Source organism: Calliopsis andreniformis, chromosome 5 (genome assembly GCF_051401765.1).
Source record: "Calliopsis andreniformis isolate RMS-2024a chromosome 5, iyCalAndr_principal, whole genome shotgun sequence".
Lineage (NCBI taxonomy): Eukaryota > Metazoa > Arthropoda > Insecta > Hymenoptera > Andrenidae > Calliopsis > Calliopsis andreniformis.
In genome coordinates this window covers 7,023,101-7,044,363 of record NC_135066.1, presented here as the reverse complement: position 1 = coordinate 7,044,363, position 21,263 = coordinate 7,023,101, and the positions used below count along the sequence as shown (strand labels likewise).

The window sequence follows — 21,263 nt, the reverse complement described above, 5'->3', positions numbered from 1 at the left end:
CGCTCGTCATCCACTAACGGTCACCACTTTTGAAGTCGATGATTTGTTAATTACAGGAATGGAGAATATACGGTTTATAGTTGAAGAGTTATCGTAGCCGATCGATTCGAGAGGATCGAGGTACCGTTTGGAGGAGAAGACGCGATAGCACGCGGATCAAGGAGACTCCGATGGCTGACTGACTGACTGACTAGAGAAGAAACACGGACGCTGTTCGATGAGGCTGTGGAGGTTCGTTCAGGGACCAGGCACACAGGTTGGTCCACGAAAGAGGCAGAAACGGCGAGCACACGTCTGGCACACGCACCAAACGTTGGATGGTAGATCGTGGAGGCGGTTCCGTGGACCACCTCTATCTCTGTGGTGGGGGCCACCTAGGATCTTCTTCCTTTTCTGCTCCTCTCATCGGCTCGGATCGTTTTCTCGTATCCTTCGTGCGCTCCTGCCTTTCTATTGTGTGCCTGTTTGAAACATTGCGCAACCGAAACGAATTAAGCTTGATTTCTAGTGAAGGTTAAAGAACGTGATACTTAAATGACAATACTCCAAAATTAGAAGCTTTAGAATCTTCCGACTGTATTATTAGTTTAGCACCTATATACCTAGGTATGATAACTTTAAGCTATTATCATTGCAAAACAAAGGCAAATCGGACACTATATTACAGGACGTTTTGTGTTCGAATTTGGATCCTTTACTACCCCTTAAAATATTGATGACTATATTTATTACACCCTCTATAGTTCAAAGAGAACGACCACTAGCTTGAAGGAGCATTAACAATTTTTTTTATTCCGCCATTTCATTATCGCAGTTCACGAACATTATTGAGAATTAATCTTCACATTATTTCTGACAACCACGCTGCATCCACGCAAGGATATCCATCCACCAGTAGTTAACGGTTCTCCAAGAGGCCAAGAATTACGCTAGCAGTAGTGTTACAACGCGCACGTTGCCATCTACGCTCGTTTATGCTTTCCAAGCCTCAATTTACCTTCCATGCCCATCAAGGCACAGATACCCCGCGGCGTCAGAATCGACGCAAAACTCGCCGCGACGCCCGCCAACAGGAATCTATTAATTAAGATTATCTGTTCGCGGATCGGTCCGCTGCTTCCCTCGCGGCGACTATTTGATCCTAGCAAACAGTCGCTCGTCGTCGGTCGTCGAGTGCGATTAGATTGTCCTATCTTACCGGAGCGTAAACGAATTGTAATACGAAAAACTGAACGATAAACTCCCTAGCCAGTCGCGGGCCCGTTTTCTTCTCACGCGTTTTATAATTAGATCGACTCGCGGGCGATTTCGCTCGTCTCCCTGTGTCGCGTCGACATCGTGGAAAAAGAGGAGGGCGAGATCGGGAGATGCGCAACCGGGCGAAATAGTCGAAGAAGAGGAGGAGAGGGTCGAGTGCATAAATCGAGGGGCGAGTTGGGTCTCCCTTTTCGGGCCGTGCGCGGCTGCACACGGATCACGGCTGTTGACAGTCTCCGTCTTTCTGCCGAGCCTAATTATACAACGAATTTAATGAATGAGTGAGCTAGCAAAGACAGTGGCCCATACATGAGCGTATATAAACCACGGTCAATGCCGTGTGGCGGCTTTTGTGCGAGATCAAAGGGTAGCATCTCGCTCGCACTTTACAGGATTAACTTGCTGGTGGCGCGTAAAACCCGCGCCTCGCCCTCTCGGAAATACTCGAGACACTTAGACGGATTACGGATTGCTACGTTTTTATCCGCGTTGTCGACGAGCGCTATCGCGAGGAAACGCGGGGTCGGCTAACGAGCGACGCATCCCCTCGGCACAGAGCCGCTTTTCGCCTCGCGCGCGGGTCGCTTATGTATTTTGTCACGATCGAAAATAAAATTGACCCGTTCCTCTCGCCTCGAATTCGAGACTGTTCTCGAACGACTCCCCCGTCTCCCTCCGCAACAACGTTGCAACGCTCGTCCCGACTGAACGTTCTCGGTCCCAGTTTCCCGTGCTCCCATGCACCATTACGCGCTGCAACCGCGATTACAAATTTAGCCGACCGCGAACAATAATATTGATTTCAGCAAGCCGGAATTTTGCTCTTCCTGGGATAAACATCCCGAAGCGCACGTGGCGCCAATATGTGCCTTCGTTCCCGGTATATACGCCCAAGGAGAACTCGTTTCAGGGCCGAGCGGGAAACGCGCGCGTCATTTCCCTGAAAAAGGACTCGGCCGGGTACCCTGTCCTTTTCTCGCGAAACTAAACAAACCCCTTTTTCTAGAAAAATCAGCTAGGGTAAGAGTGGCAATTACTGTGTGCTGACAGATTACTGTGCCCCCTCCCCCTTGTTCGCATAATAACGAGATATATATAAACATTTTCAGGTTAAAGCTGCTACAATTTGTATGTGAAAATAAAAAAGGTGGCACTTACCCTACGCAATTTTAGTTCTGAAAACATTGTTCGATGGACCAATCGTTATTCTGCTGCGTCAAGCGGAAAATTTCGCAAGGATGTGGAAAATTATATCTCAGTGCTCTCCACGAAACAGATTCTGCTTCGAGATACTTTGTCATACCGTATGCACTGCCTGCGATGCAGTAGGATATAGGTATTACGCTTGCAATCAACTCAGCATCTATTGGTTTTGATGTGGGTCATACAGGAGGTAAAGGTGGAAATCTCGAATTTGTAAAATTATCTAATAAATACAATAGAAGGACCTCTATCCAGTTATCATTCATTTATATTAAAATTTGTCTGTAAAATATCTTTAAAATATCTTTAAAATGTATTTACAAATTCTAAAAAACTTTAGAAAGGCAATGCAAGAATTCTGTTGTGATTAAACAAGTGTCCTGATACTTGGGAACGAAGGTGTATGTACATACCACGTGCGTGGCTATTAAAATAATGATTTCAGTAATTCCTGGGGGTCTTGTGTCGATGTTCTGTCGGACACTTGAAAGGATCTAGAGAAGAGGGTCGGGGGAGTCGGTCGGGTACCCGACACATGTAGCCCCCCGGGTGGCGAGCACCGCAACTCTTGGACCCCCAACGGTGACACGAGCTACGGAACATTCTGCACTGTCATCAAGCTGGTTCGATGTCATTGCGTATTACCTACGCTTTAAACATTTACACGCGCAGCCCGAGACCTAGAATAATTCCTTAATCCAAAATCGTACAGAACTGAAACAGTAGAGACTTTCGATTTTGTTAAACTATTCCAAGTTGCGTCAGTTATAAAGATGGAGACGATTGACGTCGTTCTTGGAGAGCGACTAAATGTATTATAATCATAGACAAAGCTCCAACCGCGTCAAGATCCCGTGGACGAGTGCAACCATCGACGCGAATGGACTTGGTGCATCGCCAGGAAAATTGCACGCTCCTCCTTGTGACGTCATAATTGCCAACGACTTGCCGACCAATCGGCTCCCCTGCGTGGGAGGGAGGAAGAGGACGACAGGAGGAGAGAGAGTGACGGAGGGAAGCGAAGAGAGAGAGGCAGAGAAAGGAGAGGAGAGATAGGTGGAGCGAGGAAGAACCCGATTGGTCCTACTCCCGGAGGATATCGTAGCCATGGAAACTCTGGTCGGCGAGGAGAGACGACTCCGAAATAAATGATACGGGAAGGGATTCTTGGAGGGGCTGATAGCTCGCAGAAGAATTGAACGCGAGGGGAGAGATAGCACATCGAAAAAATATTTCATTTTCAGTTATAGGTACATGCGTGCTGTATTAACAAAAGAAAGAATTTCGAATTATGAACACTTGATATTGAAAAAGTTCTTTTATGAAAGTCACTTTATTGTCTGTAATTCTTCCAAACTTAGCAAAACATAATAAAAGAAAGCAAAAATATTTGCAGAAATTGAAATTGTTATTAGGTTGTCATATAAGTCCTTTTTGTAATTTGCATGCTCGGCTGAAGTAAGCCAACGAAAAGGATTTGTGGAACAACCTAATAAAACAGTATGACAGCATAATAGGTACTTATTATATTCCACATAAAATATATCGAAAATAGAAATCATCATATTTAACCATGAACCAATAAGGCAATAGCTGTACACATATGTACATACACCTTAAAGTTTCTTCGAATGAAAAAGGACATTATAATAGCCAAGTTTTTTAAGGTCAACATTCATAAGAACGTAGGAAATTCGCCACGTGATCGAGTTTTTGCGACTCGAGACGACCCCAACCTGACAGATTTCAAAACAGAAGAGAAAAAGAATAATCGAGCGCCTTATTTGGTCGCGGTGTCGGAGGTAGCCGCGCAGTTGAAAGTTCCTGCTCGAAGCGAGCAGTCGTGGTCCTCTCCACCGTTTCATGGTCCCTTTCCCCTCGGCATCGCGGCATCATCGGTGGGCACGATCGCGAAGCAACAAGTGTTACCAGCTCTTCGGCGTCGCCCCGCCCCCAACCAGCAGCCGCTGACGGAGGAATCGGTGGAAACTGCCCTGAGGCGATGCAACCACCTCACTCGAGCGCCGATCGCGTCAGCAACTAGAAATCATCCTCGGTCCGGCACCGGTTTCTGTCGCGCCTCGACTTTTCTTCTGGAAAACGATCTGTGCACCATGTTTCTCGAGGACCTGCGACCGTGACGAGCGCTGCAGCGAACTTCTGTGGGCTGTTCCTACAGTACAGTGACAAAAAACGAAACCTTTTCTCATTCGATCGTTCACTGAAAGATCTGTCAATGTTCAAAGGTTCCAGGGAGACTATAGTGAACCCAGAGCGAATCTAGAACTCAGGAACAAGAATCTTCAGTGGAGGCGAGGGATTTTATGTCCGAGATCGTTCCTTCGGCCCAGTGAGTGCAAAATATCTTAGAGGGCTTTCTTTATTTGTGATTCGGTGGCGACGTGTTCGCGAAGAGTTAGAAGCCTGCCTAAGGTCTGAGAAAACTGATGACCGAACGGATGGGAGGCCAAAGGAAGCGGAAGCTAGTCACTGTGCACGCAAAATCGTGTGTGTCGTAATCTGCTGGTGCAGAGTAGAGCGATAGAAGTTCCGAGAAGTGACTTCAGCCGCGATCGCGTGGAATTCGCGTTCATTTCTATAGTTCTGATCGTGGCTCGACGTCGACAGCGGCCGATAGCGGAGACGACGGCAAAGAGAACAAAACGGGGTGGCGGCACAAAGGAGAAGAGATTAGAATTGCTAGCCAGCAAGGAGAAAGAAGCCGCTTGCAGATAGAACGAGAGTCCCCGACGGGCCGACATGCGTTGCCCCTTGCATTTCTCATCTCACAATCGAACGCGAAATTAATTAAACGTGACAAACGTGCGCGTCGACACTGCGACGGAGGGGTCGCAGGAGAAAGGGAGACGAGCGTCGACAAGGGTGGACGGGGCCTGCGAAACGGAAGTGACGTTACCATGATAAAACGGTAATTACGATTAATCGATGAACCGTTGCCTCGTAACGTGCGTGTTCTTCGAACGATGAACACTTGCGGCGCGCGATAAATCCGTTGATTTGCTCAGAGAAGCTCCGTCGCCCTTTTCTCCCTTGTTATCTTGCCGTTGTCGCGAAGAAAGACGCGAAGATGAACGACGTCATGGGGGAGACGTCTGGCTCGATTTCGTCGAGTGACGCTGGGAACAGCAGCATCGGTAGCAATAATAGTAACGCGAGCAATAAAAATGGAAAGACGTCAGCTGTCGCAGTGAACGCGAATGGCGGCGAGAGGATCAGCGCGGCGGTCACCAAAGTCCTTCAGGGGTACGACTGGACACTGGTACCTGTTGCTACCAAGTGAGTTGCTCGATTAGTATACTTTCTTCTATTGTCTTGTGAACGATTGGATAAAAATGTCTTATGTTGTGAGATAAATAATTAGAATATGTTTTTATTAAATGAAGAGAAGGAAAAATAGAAGCATATGGTTTGTTTGCTAAAACTCAGAAAAATCATGGTTTTTTTATGATATTGCTATTCAATGCAGAAACTGTTCTGTTTGTAGGTACTAATATCTTAAAAAGATTAAATTGTTTATTTATGTCATATAATTACTGCAGCAAATAAGCGATACGTTCAGCTTTGAAGTTAGGTACGTCAAAGACAAGGTTCAGACTTGCCTGAAGCCTGATTAAGGGTCGGTGAACGACAATTTTGTCGGTCCTTGCTAATTTGGTACAATTTAGAGATTACGTTACTATACAGCAATGTACATGTTTGTGTCAGAGTGCAAGATACTTTCTAGTCGATTTTCTAATACAAAAAGTATATGGACATTACAGATTCATCACCAATCTATTCGATAGAATTCATTGAAAGATGAAACTTATGTGACTATGTACATTGGGTTTCTGATATTGCAAATGGCGGTGCACAGGTAGTAGCTCCATAGCTCTTGTACCTTGTTTTGTATTTCTCAACAAACAGCTAGAAAGGAAAAAAGCATCGTCTTCTTTATCTCCGAGGCAGCGTCTGAAACTTTTCGCATTCACGGAAACAGGTTGTAGTCTTCGAAAACGTTTTAATCACAACACGTCGTATTAGCAAGCATTAACGCGACGAGCTCTGGCTTAGTCTCGGCTGAGGGAAAAACAGGGAAAAAATGAAGAAAAAGCTGAGAGGATGGGAGAGGGGGACTAGGAGCGTGGCGCAGCTTGAAAAATGCGTAACGCTAACTTAATTATGACGCACTCGTTTCCTCGGCTTGGGAAACAGCTCGCGGAAAAATGTCCTCGGCTGCCAATTAACGCAAATTAGCTAATTAATGCCCGATCTCGTCGGTTCCCTCTCTTCCCTTGCTCCCTCTGTCAATCGTGGCTCGTGAGAAGCAAAGGAGAGATCGAAAAAGACGAGCGATACGAGCGATATTTTTTCGTTCGCATATCAAAGTAGGGGAATTAATGGTCGTCTTGGTTACGTCATTAGATGATCGTTAGGATTCGATATGATCGAATGTGTTCTGAGAAAATAACGGAAATGTTTCTAATGATGTGGAGATGGGCTTTCGTGAATCATTTTAGATAACTTCGTAATTCTTACGATTGAACGTATTTAAGATGCACGGAGGTTACTGCGCATAGGTGTGCACTTGGTCACGGAAAATTTTCTAGCCACGGTTGAAATCTCCAAGCGTGTATCGCTATGCACTCCGCTTATCGCTAACCCTCAATTATACGGGGTTATCTTGGGGTAGCTAAAGGGTACGATGTTTATTCCTGGCGATAGGGGCTGATAAAATCGACTAGTTTTAATTCCCATGGAATCCATGAGAATACACGTAGAACTTATTGCGCGTTTCCTGCCTTTATTTGAAGCACTCGCGCGTACGTGCTTTTGCTCCTGATTTGAGCGCATCCTTTTTATCTTCAAGGTAGATAGTTTCTTTATAATAGTTTTTTTATAATAATGTTACCCTCATAATTAGGGTAAGACTATTAAAAAAGTAGACAATGTGTAGAAGGTTGTAGAAGGATTAACTATAGGTTGTAGAAGGATTAACTATGACAGCGTCCTTCGATAGCCGATAATGTACGATAATAGCGAATCGAGATGAACCTTTCACAGGGATTCACAAAAAAGAGAAAGGCAGGTAGCGTATCACTGACAGGGCCACGCCTACGTCTGCTAGTACGCGAGGTAGGTAAACGAGGTGTAAAGACTCGAAGATTTTTTGCGTATGCAGGTAAACCGTGCGTACGGCTTAGCCACGACTGGCGTGAAAACCCTTGTTAGTAGGCTCGCGCTAATTACCAACGGCTCCTCGGGTTTACACACGGATTTAACGCCCCTCTTATTTCAAAGAGGCCGAAATATATACGAGCCTGTTTTCGAATCCTTGGCTGCTTTTATCCGCGCCATTCGCCCCTCACGGTCTCTTTTCTCCGCGACGTTTCGAAATATTGTCGTGAGCTAACATTGAGAATCTCTGGTTCGAATCTTTTCGGATGTTTTAAAATTACAATCTCATTTTAATCATTTTTCCCCTCGGTTTTATCCAAAGTACAATTGAGAACAGAGTCAAATTATATTCTAAAATTAATAGTAGAGAATGTTTTTTTACCTTGATTGTAAAATATCTATTATAAACAACAGATTTGCGAGACTTTAGTACAGACAATTAATCATAGGTTTTTACAATAGATACCTATATACTTTACATCTAATTCTGTACAATAAAAGATACTTGTTTCCATCTCCACATACACCCAGTTTATTTTCTTACGAGTATTCATTTATAAAAGTGTCACTAATCAAATCAGTAGAACCACTTTAACACATCTCACGGTTCGCCCTTCGCATTCCTGACTCGGTGCAATTAGTTAAAACGACGAAGGATCCATGACAATAGCACAGGATATTTTGTTGCCGAAGCTTACAATCGTCGTGCAAGATAGTTCGAGTTAGCGTGTCTTCTTCGGGTCCTAGTCCATCCAGGGCGACAGGGTCCTCAAGCAAGTCTCGATTAAGTCCCGAGAGAAAACAGCAGGAAGAAGGCTTGTACGGCAATCACGTCAGTCACGTCGATCCCCGGCTGGACGGGGCAACAGTTTTATGAAGTCATCTTCTAGGAAAGAAAGGGATACGTCCATTCCTGCTCGTCACCCGTTGGCAGCGCCAGTGTTATTTTAAGGCCGGTTTTAAGCGTGCCGCGGCGGTGCGTTGCTCGCTCGAATGACCTGGGGGTAGCTACGCGGATACAGAACTCGATACGAGGATGCAACGCGTGCGTGTCCGTCTGTACGCGCGCACAAGAGCCCAGCCTCTGGTTATTTTCTTCTGCAAGTCACTCGACAGAGGGGTGCTTTCGAGACTTCTCTTCTCCTTTTCGGGGATTTGCTCTCCCTGACGAGTTATTATCCTTTTGGTTGTTGCAACCATTAACACCCCCAAGGCGCAGTGATCGTGGAATTATTGCAATGTTCATTAGATTTCTTTTTTTTGTTTTTTCTTTTGAGTAAAGGACATTCCTCTTGTGGAAGCGCAATGAGTATAGTAAAGGGGACTCGCAAAGTCATATAGATGAGATTTTTCTATATGAATGTTGTACAATTGTTCTATACTGCTGTTTGTTTAATAGGTTTAGTATTACATAATTTTTCTTTACTTTTGGTACCTTTTCACTTGTGCAAGTAATATATACAACAATTAAAGAATGACGAATAAGAATACGTGTAATCGGGAGAAGCAAGAGTACAAAATTCTAGTCTGAGATTTTTCTGGTTATATATATGTATGCCTATGATTAATTTAGTGGGAAGATAAGAACCTTAGCTCTCAGTTTGCAGTAATTAAGACTTTCATTTGAAAACTTTCCGCAAATAGTGACCTAACTTGTTTTGAATGGACATCGCTTATCATATTGATCCTTCATGAATCAGAACTACATAATAGGGTAGTCATCCAACGCATAACTATTAACAAAAACGTTTCATAATTCAATAATAAATGATTTCTGATGTCGCAAGGAAAAACGACATAAGTCGCATAATTTCTTAATACAGCATATCGATTTCACATAGCTCAGTTACTGGAAGGACGAAGAAGTCGTCCTTCTAGGCACCGAGCTGCGTTTAAAGAAAACAATCGCTTCCAATGAAGATAACGTTCTCGAATTGCAGGGGTTCCGGCGACAAAAGGGCGGCCCACGTGAAGAGGCCCATGAACGCGTTTATGGTGTGGGCCCAGGCGGCCAGGCGAATCCTGGCGGATCAGTATCCGCACCTTCACAACGCGGAGCTCTCCAAGACCCTCGGGAAACTTTGGCGGTGAGTCGTGAGCAAATCAATTTTCTCATGTTCCCGTGGCCATAAAGCGACTCGCTGCGTAGAATCTCTTAGCGTCCCTGGCGCAGAGGCACCGTTCCGATAAAATTAATCGACACCACGTGTCCCGAGTCGCGGGCTCTGCACAGTCACGATCAGATAAATCGGATTCTCACAGATGCTAGTCGGCTTGGTGGCACCGGCATTTCTACACGCAATCTTCGTTTTCTCTTTCTTCTCTGGACAGTTGTTAACGTGACCAAGGAGATTGAACCACAGAGAAATAGATAGTCTCATCACCTTGTGGATCTTCGTGGTCCAAGGTGATCGTCTGGCCAACTAAACATTAAGACCAATTTTAATGTCTTAGAACACAATTTATTTAAGTTCGACTAAAAATGTATTAAAAACTAAAAAACTTAACATTTCAATGACTGAATGCCAGCCACCAAGTTGACCGATGATACAGGAAGCACGAGTAGGGCCGATTCACGCAACCACTTGTTTGCCTGTTCTATTTTTACAGCCGAATTCGCGACCAGCCTTTTTTCCGGAACAACTACACCCACGTTAAACACATTTTTACCACGTGGCGCCGAGGCTGCACGTGGTACAGTCGTCCCCGGTTGATAACCGCGAGAAACTCCCTTCTTCTTGTAACTAGTTGACATCGTCAAACTAGGACACTTGTCCATATTTTTGTGACCGTACCTAATTCTATGCCTTCGATTTAAAATCGTTTACTAAAACGGAACTTTTATACATAAACTGAGAATTTATTTCTTTTTATTCACGTGATGGCAATTGTATCATTCCCAATCGCTTCGAATCTGTATACATATGTGACGAAAAATTCGAATCCTTTCGAACAATTTTCAAAGCTTAGAACTCTTGAAAATTTTGATAGTTTTAGAAGTTTTAGAAGATTCAACAGGTCTTGAGAAATGGGTAATAATTCAACATCTTAGAAGCATTTTCGGTATGTACCTACCTTTGTCCAAGCAGTACTATTAACATAAAGTACTAAAGAGAGTTCGAAAAGTTTGAGTTGCCTTTTAAGAAGTTGTCGCTTCGAAGTTGAGATTCAATCTCCCATCACTACCTATGTATCGTCTTTCCTCGGTCACGTGATGATTTTTTCAAACGGAAGTCGAGGCGTTGCGTTGTGCCGAATAAGCAACCACGCGTATCTTCCACCCGATCGATCGACAAGATGGAGGAGAAAATGACAGCGCTCGTCTTCGAGAAAGTCGCGCACGCACGATTGAAAAGGATATTCCGTTTCCTGGTCGAGACTAACGAGGTGGCCCCAGTGGGTCCGCGAACGAGGATCACAGGATTCGCCGACAAGGAACCCCGCGGTGAATCATTTTACAATGCCGCTCGATCGCGATCCCGATCGCCGATCGGCCATTTCGCCAATGCTTCGATTGCTCTTTAACGTCAAAATAGAGCATCGCTCGCGCTCCGTGGGACATCAAACAAAATTCTTCTCAATGCTTCACTGGCAATTTCTCCGACGAAGATGGAGTCTTTTGAGTGGAGTGGAGCATTATTTGAATTGTATCGATAAATATTGATTTAAGATCGTTATCTGAGTGAACTTTTGTCGCCTGAATATTTCATTTAGGCATGGGCTGACGCGTGAATTGTTTTCCTATTTAAAAATTGAAATACTTTTTTACTTTTTTAATCAGTCATGTTTACCTTTTCGTAATGTAAAGTATAAAAAATGGAATTCTTGACTCCTGTTTCCTGTGTTTCATGACAATTCTTATTTATCTGCGTAAAATAGTAGTTTCTTGGCTATTTGATTTTCGAATGAAATTTCCTCCATCTTTGCTCTCAAGAGCAGCAAATTGAAAATTGAAATCGTCGACAAGTGGTTAGTATATACGTTTTACTGGTCTGTCGAAACAATCCCTATATTTGAACTCTTAAAAAGTAATTATTTAGCACCTTTCGAAATAGACCTAGAGTTAATTAACACTGGCTACCAAAGGCAGTCGTTCCCGTCGCGTGATTCCGGGCAAAGCCCATTCTGTACTTTGTTCGTTTATCTTCATAAATCTTCTAGAGAAAAGATTTAATCTTATAGTATCAAACAAAACTTTAATTCCTGGGTCTAAACAGACCCGCCGATGGCTCTGTGAGTGTTAATAAGGTAAAAAGGAAAACAGTGAACATATAGTGACGACAGAACCTCTTAAATTCAATCTTCCTTTATCTGAGGAATAGGACAAGTTTGAACGAGTTCGGAGTCCGAAGCAATTATTTGCAAAAAAGAAACACGTCGGTCACGCGCCACCGACAGCGCCGATATCTGCAAAGAACCAGGTGTAGGTGCAAGGAATAAGACTTCTCCCTTTTCTTCCGCATCGAAAGGTATCGCGCATTCGGATATTAGACGCGGTGTTTGTCGACAAAACGAAAACAGATATGCTTGGTTCATCCTTGGCGCGTGCTAGCAGCTGCCGGCGGCCGGTTCCTGTCTTAGATAAAGCGCCCCCAAGGATCACAATAAACGCCTTGTCCCCGTCAGGTGAATTTTTCCGAACCTGCCCCCCGCTGGTCCCTTGATACCTCGTGCAAATAACGCCCATGACGAACAGGTAAATGCGGCTTATCTGACGGAAGCAACGTCTCGATTTCCCTCACGAGGTATTACCATGGGACACTGCTGAATCTCAAGATTTCCAGGCTACTATGCAGAGCTGGAAAGAAGTCAGTTTGGAATTATAGGCGCAAGAAGGATACTTTGCAGGTTACGCGACTGTAGTTGTAAAGCAAAGCGATCTACCTGTGTCAAATTTTCAAAAAATTCAATTTAAGACTCTGATTGAGATCTAGAATATAAAGACAATACTAGGCCCAATCGGATTTGTATTTCTTTCAAGTGACTTTTTTCCAGTACTTGTTCCAATTGCAGGCTACTTGCTCAAGGCTGCAGTGAGCCTTTTCGGCGGCCTAGCTGCCTGTTCGTACGAAATTAGGCCGTGTCACATCTGATATATACAAATAACACGGTGGACACCGTGAGCAAGGATGGCAGAGATCTAAATTAGCTGACCCTGTGTTGCATCTGGCAAAGAAAAAGACAGGCTGCGACGTTCCGCTATCGTCGGTCCCAGCCGATCAAAAAAACCTCGAGGCAAAGTCCATTGACCAGATGGGATCTCTTCTCCGTTGCCCGCTCATTCCCAGTGACAAAACATCTCGCGCGTTTCAACTCGAGCCTCAGCAGCGCGAGGCTCGTCAAGATACGCCGATTCGAGCACCTCTCGACTTGTCCGCCCGTGGGATTTAAACTTCTCTCTACTCTGGCAGGTTGCTCGCCCAGCTCGCGTTGATACTCTAGAAAGAAGTTGATATCCTTCTTCGTCGTGTACTAAGTTATTCAAATATTCCACTTAGAATTAGTAGGTACGTGTCATTAATAATGTCTGTATAAATTGAAAATTTCTGAGAAATATAATTAAAACGTTGCTGTTACTTTCATCAGTGGGTCGAATAACACACTGACACTGTATCACAGCTTAGGATGCGGCTTACTGTCGAAAGCCTCAACAGTAGAATCGTGCAGGCACTATTATTGACATATACTACTTAGAAAACTCTAATCAGCATAAGTTAGGACACGAGAGGGGTTGGACTTCTCTTGTTAGGCAAGGGCGGGGGCTGTGATCGTGTAACCTCTCGGTGACTTTCGTACGCCGGAAATGGCGCGAAATGATAACGCGGGGAATAAAGTCAGAACCATGGAATTATTGCTGGAATCTTGGAGGTCCCGTAGCCAACACCGGAAAAGCTTATCGGCCGGGGCTTTACGAGCCCAGTGGGAACATAAACACAAGGAATTAAAGACTAACACGAGATGAGTGCTCGGTTCGAGACGCGATGGAGTTGGAGGAGGACCGCACGGCTCGAGCTCTCTCGGTGCTCTATACGCGCGGTTGCACGCGAGTGCGTGCGCGCTGCTCGCGTACGTACGTGTGTAGAAGTGTGCTGCGCCCTTAAAGACTTCACGCAGCCAGAAACACTAACCAGACCTCCTGTTTCGACTCCTCGAGTGTATCGTACGGTGATAGAAACGCTCTCATTCTCCAGCCTGTTCTGATGCCGGATACACGACCGCGGATCAGAGAAAATCACACGCGCGTGTGAACCTTAATCGCTCGGTGAATCAGCTCGAGCCGACGACGGATTTCACGCGTTAATGGAAACCAACCGGCACGTCTGATCTGCGAGATATCCTCGAGAGATTTAGTAATGAATTATCCTTAGCCCTTAGGTCTTATGATGATGTACAGAGCGGGCTTATTCTTATCAGTTTAATACTTGATGTCCAAGAGATTAGAAGTTGGAATATTCATCTGGTTTTTGGAAGTAGGAAGTTAATGTTTTTACTTAGTGATAAATCCAATTAGCTTTCATATCGAAAATAATAAATCGTTTCAGTTTTTACTTAGAAATGTAACCTCATAAAGAACCACACTCTCCATAATTCTCCAATAAACTTTTCAGCTAGGAGACCAAAAGAGAAATGATGTTCTTGTACCTGTATTGTTTACTGTAGTTACATGGAATTACTAATGCACTGATCAGTACTTTGTACAGCAATTTTCAGTTCCCTAAATAAGTTTTAGAATTTCATGAAATATCGCCTGACGCCTATTAAATATATTTTGCTGACACTTTGCTCTAGCAGCCGCAAATACGTATAATTACAGGCTCCTGTCAGATAACGACAAGAAGCCCTTCATCGAAGAGGCTGACCGCCTTCGCGTGATCCATAAGCGCGAGCACCCTGATTACAAGTATCAACCCCGTCGCCGAAAGCAAAACGGGTCATCGGGTAGAGAAAGTTCACCCTCGAGGAATCAAAGCAACGTCACGTTCAACGTGTCCAGATCCTTGAAGCAGGAGGACATGAGTCCTAGAGGCGCACAAGGACCCAATTCGCCTCAGAGTGGAGTCAGCTCGTCTCCCCCGACGACTCCGAATCAAGGACTGTCTCCACCTACCCCTCCGACTACTCCCCGCGTACAGCATTACGTGAACCAGGTAAGCAGTAGTTAAGTACATAAATAATAGCAATAGTTGTGATACTTCAAATAAAGTGTGGGCTTATTGACAAGTTACAATGCAGGAACTACTAAATATTTCACAGCTATCAATTTCCTTATATGTAGCAAGTGGAAACGTTTATTTGTGCAGGGCAATCAGCCGCAACAGAACAGTAGCATGTACCATCAGGACCTGGTGATCACATCCTCGAGTGAGTCCTTGCATCAGCAGCAATCGGGGGTTGATTTTCGGTGCATCGAGGTCGGAGATGGTCTACCAATCGAGGAGGGTCAATTAAATGGGCTAGGATCCCTGGCTGGCGTAGGCCTGAACCTTCCTCTGAACCTGCAGGAATGCGAGGTGGAGAGCAACGAGCTGGACCAGTACCTGCGGCCTCAAGTACCACCAGTGCACATACCTGCCCCGACCACCACCTCCTCTCAGTGGATATTCAACAGGTAATCTACATGCTGATTTTTTACCTAAGAGTTAGCATAATATGTGGATTGTCACGCTAGATTCATTAAAACTTCAGTCGCTTTAGCAATGACTGTAACTTAAAAAAGAATGATTTCTAATTTACCTCTGGATTCATTTTACAGTATTCCCCCTTTTTAACTGTCTTATCTTTTAACTTCTTTAACTGTCTGTTTATTAACTATCTCTATAATTTTTTGATATTACTATTCGTAATTACGTATGCTAATGTTACCCTCAATGATATAAACATTGTCGCCCTGTAAATGGGAGGCATGGTAATCAACGTGGTGAACGTAGTTGATGACGAATGTGTGGAAAGAAATGGTCATTGCTGGTTCCAGATACGAGGAGGAAATCGAGAGGCCGAACAAGCGACACTGTTCGGAGCAGACAATAGCCGAGACGTCCTGGGAGGACCGACCGCAGGAGATGGTCAGATACCACGAGCTCCAGCCGCCTCTGCCACCGATGCAGTACATATCCCCTTCCCACAACGCGCATTACTCTCACACGAGCACGCAGATGAGCCATCCTCACGTGTCCACGTCTTACGCGCAATATCAACGCTACGTACCTGGCATCGAATCCTGGCCACATTATATGTAAAGAGAACACAAAAGGTAATACGTAAACTGCGAGTAGTCACTTTGTTGGAACACTGTTCAGGTGATTGAATATAAAGGCAATCGATCAGGACGGATCAGTGAGTTGGAGAATGTAAGTCCAAACTTAGCCATTTTCAAATAATTTGAAAACTGTATCTGGACCACAGACCTAAAGTGTATTAACATACTGAGTACTGATGATGTCATGAGACATTAAGAGAGCTGAACGGCTCGTACGAGTGATGTGAGACATCACAGGATAAAGGAGAGTCATACAGGAAAAAGTGGGCTTAATACATTCCAGCTCTGAGGTCCAGATACGTAAAATGGATAGAACTCCACGTTGGGATGAAATATCTCAAAATGCGTTTTTTGGACTTGTATCTACTGTTCTTCAACTCCTCAAGTCATGTACCCACAGTAGCAGTTCGATGTATTCCCCTGTCACGACTTCAGCAGCTCATGGACCATCCTGCAGAGCGTCTTAGAGTTTCTGCTGTATGACCTTAACGCAGGGGCCATGATTGGGGATAAGAGAGGGGGCGAGACGGTGGGTACGTTCGCGTGCACGGCATAGCGGAGCCACGATCTTACTCCATGACATCATTCCATGACAGCCAGCCATTCCAAAGCGCAGAATTTCAGGCTAAACAAACAGGCCGCTCGATACGGTGCCCCGCCGCGATCTAGATACAATAAATATATAAGGCACGGACTATAAACTGGCCGCGAGCGAGCGGTTTGTTACGCGCCTCGCGTACCAAAGTGTACAGGCACGCTCTTCAAATAAACCTGCGAAACTCGATCGGTCGTAGTCGGGTCGTGGGGCCCACGTGATCAACGTTTACACGAATCTAGGAGGAAAAATGGACCTTGACGAATCGATCGTGCGTTTGGAAGGCCAACCGGCGCCCTCGAAGATCGATTTACATACGAGCGGATCGCAGAAGGGCCTCCGTATCCGTGGGCCTCGTATCGAGCGATCGAAAGACAGGCAGCCAACTGTCGAAGCACCCTTGGTCACGTAATTAACACAGATATTAGCACTCTATTTGTTACTACGCTGACAGCCGTGCTTTTGTACTTAGATATTTATTGTGCCGCCTATTAAGGGAGCGCCAAAGCGTAGACGAGAATGCGTTTAGAATTCATAAGTACGACGATGTATTCGAATTTATAGGAATAAAGAAAGCATTTTGAGACGAAGATGAGATGTCAGAAATCCCTTTTGTCCTTTCCATCGTACGAAAAGTTTCTACATTCTGTTGTTAGCCTTTTAACTGGGGCAGCTTTTGAAGAGAAACATCTAAAAGGTAATTATATTTTTATTTAATTTGGCTACACTTTTTTCACAATAAACGTCACAACAGATATTTTTAATAGATATTTTTTATTTACAAATTAAAGAAGTATTTAACTCTTTGACAGTTATGAAATATCATGAAATAGTCTATTCAGCTATTGAGGATTGAAGTAAGATTGTGTACCTTACATATTACCTATTATAAAAAGTCAACTTTCATGTAAATTGTATTCTTATTAGAATAGCATTAGAGATTGAAATTAAGTTGCGGATCCAATTCACCCGAACAGTGCACAGGGGTTAATTCCATCATTCATCCATGCAATTGTAATGGATGGACTTCCCTGAGGGTTCGTTTTCGAGGCTGTGCAGGTTGTAGAATTCGAGAGGACCCAGAGAAAAACGCTCGCAGGAAAACACAGAAGACAGAGTGGCCGCGACAAATATTTGAGCATCTTGCTTTTGATGGAGGCACCGAGCAAAAATAGAAGGGCCGCGAATGAACCGTTCTAGGTTTCCAACGGCAAACAGCCTTATCGAAATCCGTCCAACGGGGGACGTGGGAATATGTCGCGACTTTTATGCCACTTATCCGCGTCTCGAGATTAAAAAGGCATATAGGGGCCCGTCTCCCTTCGCCTCCCACGAGCACGTGTGGACTGTTATTCTTAATCGCCCTAACATTTTTCAGCGTGGTTCGACCGCACCGAGAAATGCACCGACCGCGTTCCGATAAACAATTTAGATAGCTATTTGGAACTATCGATAACGTCGCGTGGTCTTCATGCAGCTTAATCCATTAGGGCCCAAAGTTGTGTGAACGCAAATGATAGGACTATGGTTTTCCCATATACAATTTTTCATGAGCTGTATAACGAATAATATATGTATATGCTGTCATATTAGAGCATAAATAATGAAAATAATCTAATAAGTAGACTTATTAGAGCAAGAAAAGTAGAGAAAATGTATTACAGTATTAATTCATTCTTACTTAAAAAATTGTAAATTTGAATTTTCGTTTGTGTCTGAGAAAAATACAGTTAACATTGTCAAATTTGTTGCACGCTTTTGAGAGAGCAATAAATCTCTCCATACCCTTGAATCAGCTTTATGATACCAACACCAACTCCTTCCCTCATAGTAAACGCTCGAGCAAGGTACCTACTCCAGAGTTCCCACTGACACGAGCGGGACGAAAATTACGTGCTTGTCAGGGCAAAAATAGCCGAGTGTCGTCATCGAGCAACCGCGTTTTCATCGTCGAACGACAGTGAATTTTTTCACCGCGCCGCCTGCAAAGGGAAAAAAGGAAAATGTTGACAAGAGTCAGCCTTTCCGTCGCGCTAAACGTATCGTGCCGCAGCTGTCTCGCTTTTTTCACGGCTCGTTGTCAGTCAAGATTTCGATAAAGACGCCTCGTGGGGTATCAATCGCTCCTCCCTCGCTCCCAGAGGAAAAGCACGTTTCCTTCCTGGCTGGTGACCTCCTTGACCCCCGAAAACGAGAAATTCCACGAAATCTCTCGACTCCCCGAGAGACAATCATAGATTCCATTCTAATCCACAATAGAGTCCATTGAAGACTCGTCCACTTTTATCTAGTCTCTGGGATGGGAGCGACGCACCTTTTATCGTCGATTTCCTAGATCCTTCCGCGAACTCGAGGCGAAAATTTCGAAATCCCTCGAGACACAAATTCACCGTACAAAGGAGCATTCAGTTATAAATTATGACGAGCCTCGCGATATAATTAATTCCCCCATTTGGGCCCCTCCCCTTTCTCCCGCGTTCTTGCTAATCATCGGCACGCTTTCGAATCTCAGCGGTCGTAAGTAATCCTGGGTCGAAAACGACAGCGTGGTTGCGATTCTTTATGTTCTTCGTGGGCTACGCGAGAAATCTGGGTAAGCCGATGCCGTTGCCCTCCTAGATTCTGTATACGGTGTAAATATTTGGCGGAGGGCAGATAGGGTCGATAAATTTCGACAGTTCAGGCATTCAGTCTCGCGCCACGGACCACAAAGAGTTGTAAACCCCTTACAGCTGTCCCGATTGTGAGATTATCGGCTGGCTCTGTTGTGTTTCCTCTTACTATCCATTCATCGGGATCTCGGCGCGAGCCACGTGAGAACGCGTTCATCCCTGACAGGGAATATTAGGGTTAGTGCTCGTTTTCGTTATTTCGTGAAATAGCTGGAACATGACTGTGCCTTGAGTGGTCTATATCTTTTACATATTTCTAAATTAGTCACGAATTTTTTGGGTACTTAGAAATTCTAATAACTTGTAAAAAGTAGGTAAAAGGGCGTAGAATATATATAAGGCAATCATATGTATCATAAATAGAGCTGAGTTAAGATTTTGTGATGTTCAGAGCTTGGCAATGGGTTGGATGTGGCAAGAAGAGGGGGGCTTTGATACTATGTTAAGATATTTTCTACTTTTTAGTAGTAAAGTATACTTTTCGCATTTCTGAACTTATTCTACGTTTACTTTAGTATAGATAATTTCAATTTTTATTACTGATAGCATTTTTTATGTTCCATTTTTAATGGGGACACGAGCGATCTCTCGAGTCCCCCCGCCTCGTGCGCGCGACAAAAAATTACATTGAATGTTGATCCATCGGTCGCTTCGCCAAACAGGATCGAGCGATTTCTTAAACGCATGACTGATAACGAAGCCATCGAGCTGCTTATCGCGTTCACGCAATCGTATCCCTAATTAGCGGAGCAATTAGCACATTTAAAAGTTCCTCTAGGTCTCAAGATGAATCGTTAGCAATTATCTCTGGGCGCTTTATTAATTTCGTTTAAAGACCGACTGTTGAGCAAACTCTGTTCTTCCAGGATAAAAACAGTGCTCTTGAAATGATAATCTAGAGAGCAGTTAATATAAATATCAATATACGTGTAAAATAATTTTAATTCTAGATTCCATTTAGTACATTGGAATCTTTCGTTTATTTTGAGAAAGTTCTTAATTTCATATATTCTATACTAGTCTATATCTACATATGAAGTGTTCGGGGTAGTAGGGGTGTGCTTCGAACAGCCAGATTTCAACAAGGAGTCTTTGTACCTTATTTTATTTATTAACATAATTATATATTAATGTTATAACTAGTTCTTTTACCATCGTTTAGTTTGTAAACAATCTTTTATTCATTTACAAAACGGAGTAAAACAAATACTGTTGTCCGTTTCAGTACTCGATCTCGCGATCGAGGGAAATCTGATGGGGAGTCACGAGCAATCTAATCAAATAGTACACAGTGTGCTGAGATGGACACGTGTGAATTCCAACGAGGCTGCATACCCATACAAAACGAGGAGGACCCGTGGCCAGGGAGCCTCATGCCTCTCGGGCCCTTTGAATAGTAAGTCAAACACGAGTAGCGGTTTATCGATACGTTACCATGGTAATTACGCGACAGATAACGATAAACCGCGTGCGTGTACACCTAGCCTCGACGACCACGTGTATTATCGATGTTACATAGGTAGTTTATCGAACGGGGTAAGAAGATCGACGCTGAAGAAAGCAACACACCGATTACAGACGATATTTATATGAATATACGAAAACGAGTTCGACACCGCAAAACTGTATATTTATTTCATAATTTGTAAATTAAAACATTCGTATCTTCTCCTGAAAATGTATTTAAGTGGTCACGAAAATTCAAAAGTTTCTTTGGTTAAAAATTCTTGAAAATGACGTTACATGTAAAATCACAAGATCCTCGAAAATATTATACAACAGAGATTACAGCGATCCTCTGCGTCGAACGTTCAAAAACGATTGCCACGAGCATAAATTAGTATCTAAATGCGTGGTTACTCTTAGAAAGACAGAAAGAGAGAACATGCATAGGATCTCGAGGCTGTCCGTCGGGGCCAGCCATAAAAATCCGATGGAATCGTTCCAAGTGTCAGGGCTGTTTCCCCTTTCGGCGAAATTGAAGCGAGGCAGCGGCTCGCCGATACACTTTTCCCTCTTGCCAGAGCCTTAATTGCCAGCGTCGGGTAAAGATAATTGGCGTTTGGCAGAGAGTGATCCGCGATACGAGGCCTCCGGTAGC

At 44.1% G+C, this 21,263-nt stretch overlaps 1 protein-coding gene and 1 long non-coding RNA gene across 2 annotated transcripts; one reads left to right on the top strand and one right to left on the bottom strand.

Annotated features, from left to right (window-relative positions):
- The first annotated feature begins 5,548 nt into the window (after nt 1-5,548).
- LOC143179340 (uncharacterized) lies at nt 5,549-15,875 on the top strand. Its single transcript, XM_076378527.1, has 5 exons — nt 5,549-5,757; nt 9,579-9,725; nt 14,453-14,786; nt 14,940-15,247; nt 15,611-15,875. Exons 1-5 carry the CDS (start codon nt 5,549-5,551, stop codon nt 15,873-15,875), a joined length of 1,263 nt encoding a protein of 420 aa, XP_076234642.1.
- Nucleotides 15,876-20,251: 4,376 nt separating this feature from the next.
- LOC143180002 (uncharacterized) lies at nt 20,252-21,105 on the bottom strand. The gene is made up of 2 exons (XR_013002064.1): nt 21,023-21,105; nt 20,252-20,549 (listed from the first exon to the last, which is right to left on the bottom strand). It is a non-coding gene; the product is annotated as an uncharacterized LOC143180002 (long non-coding RNA).
- Between the last annotated feature and the right edge of the window lie 158 nt (nt 21,106-21,263).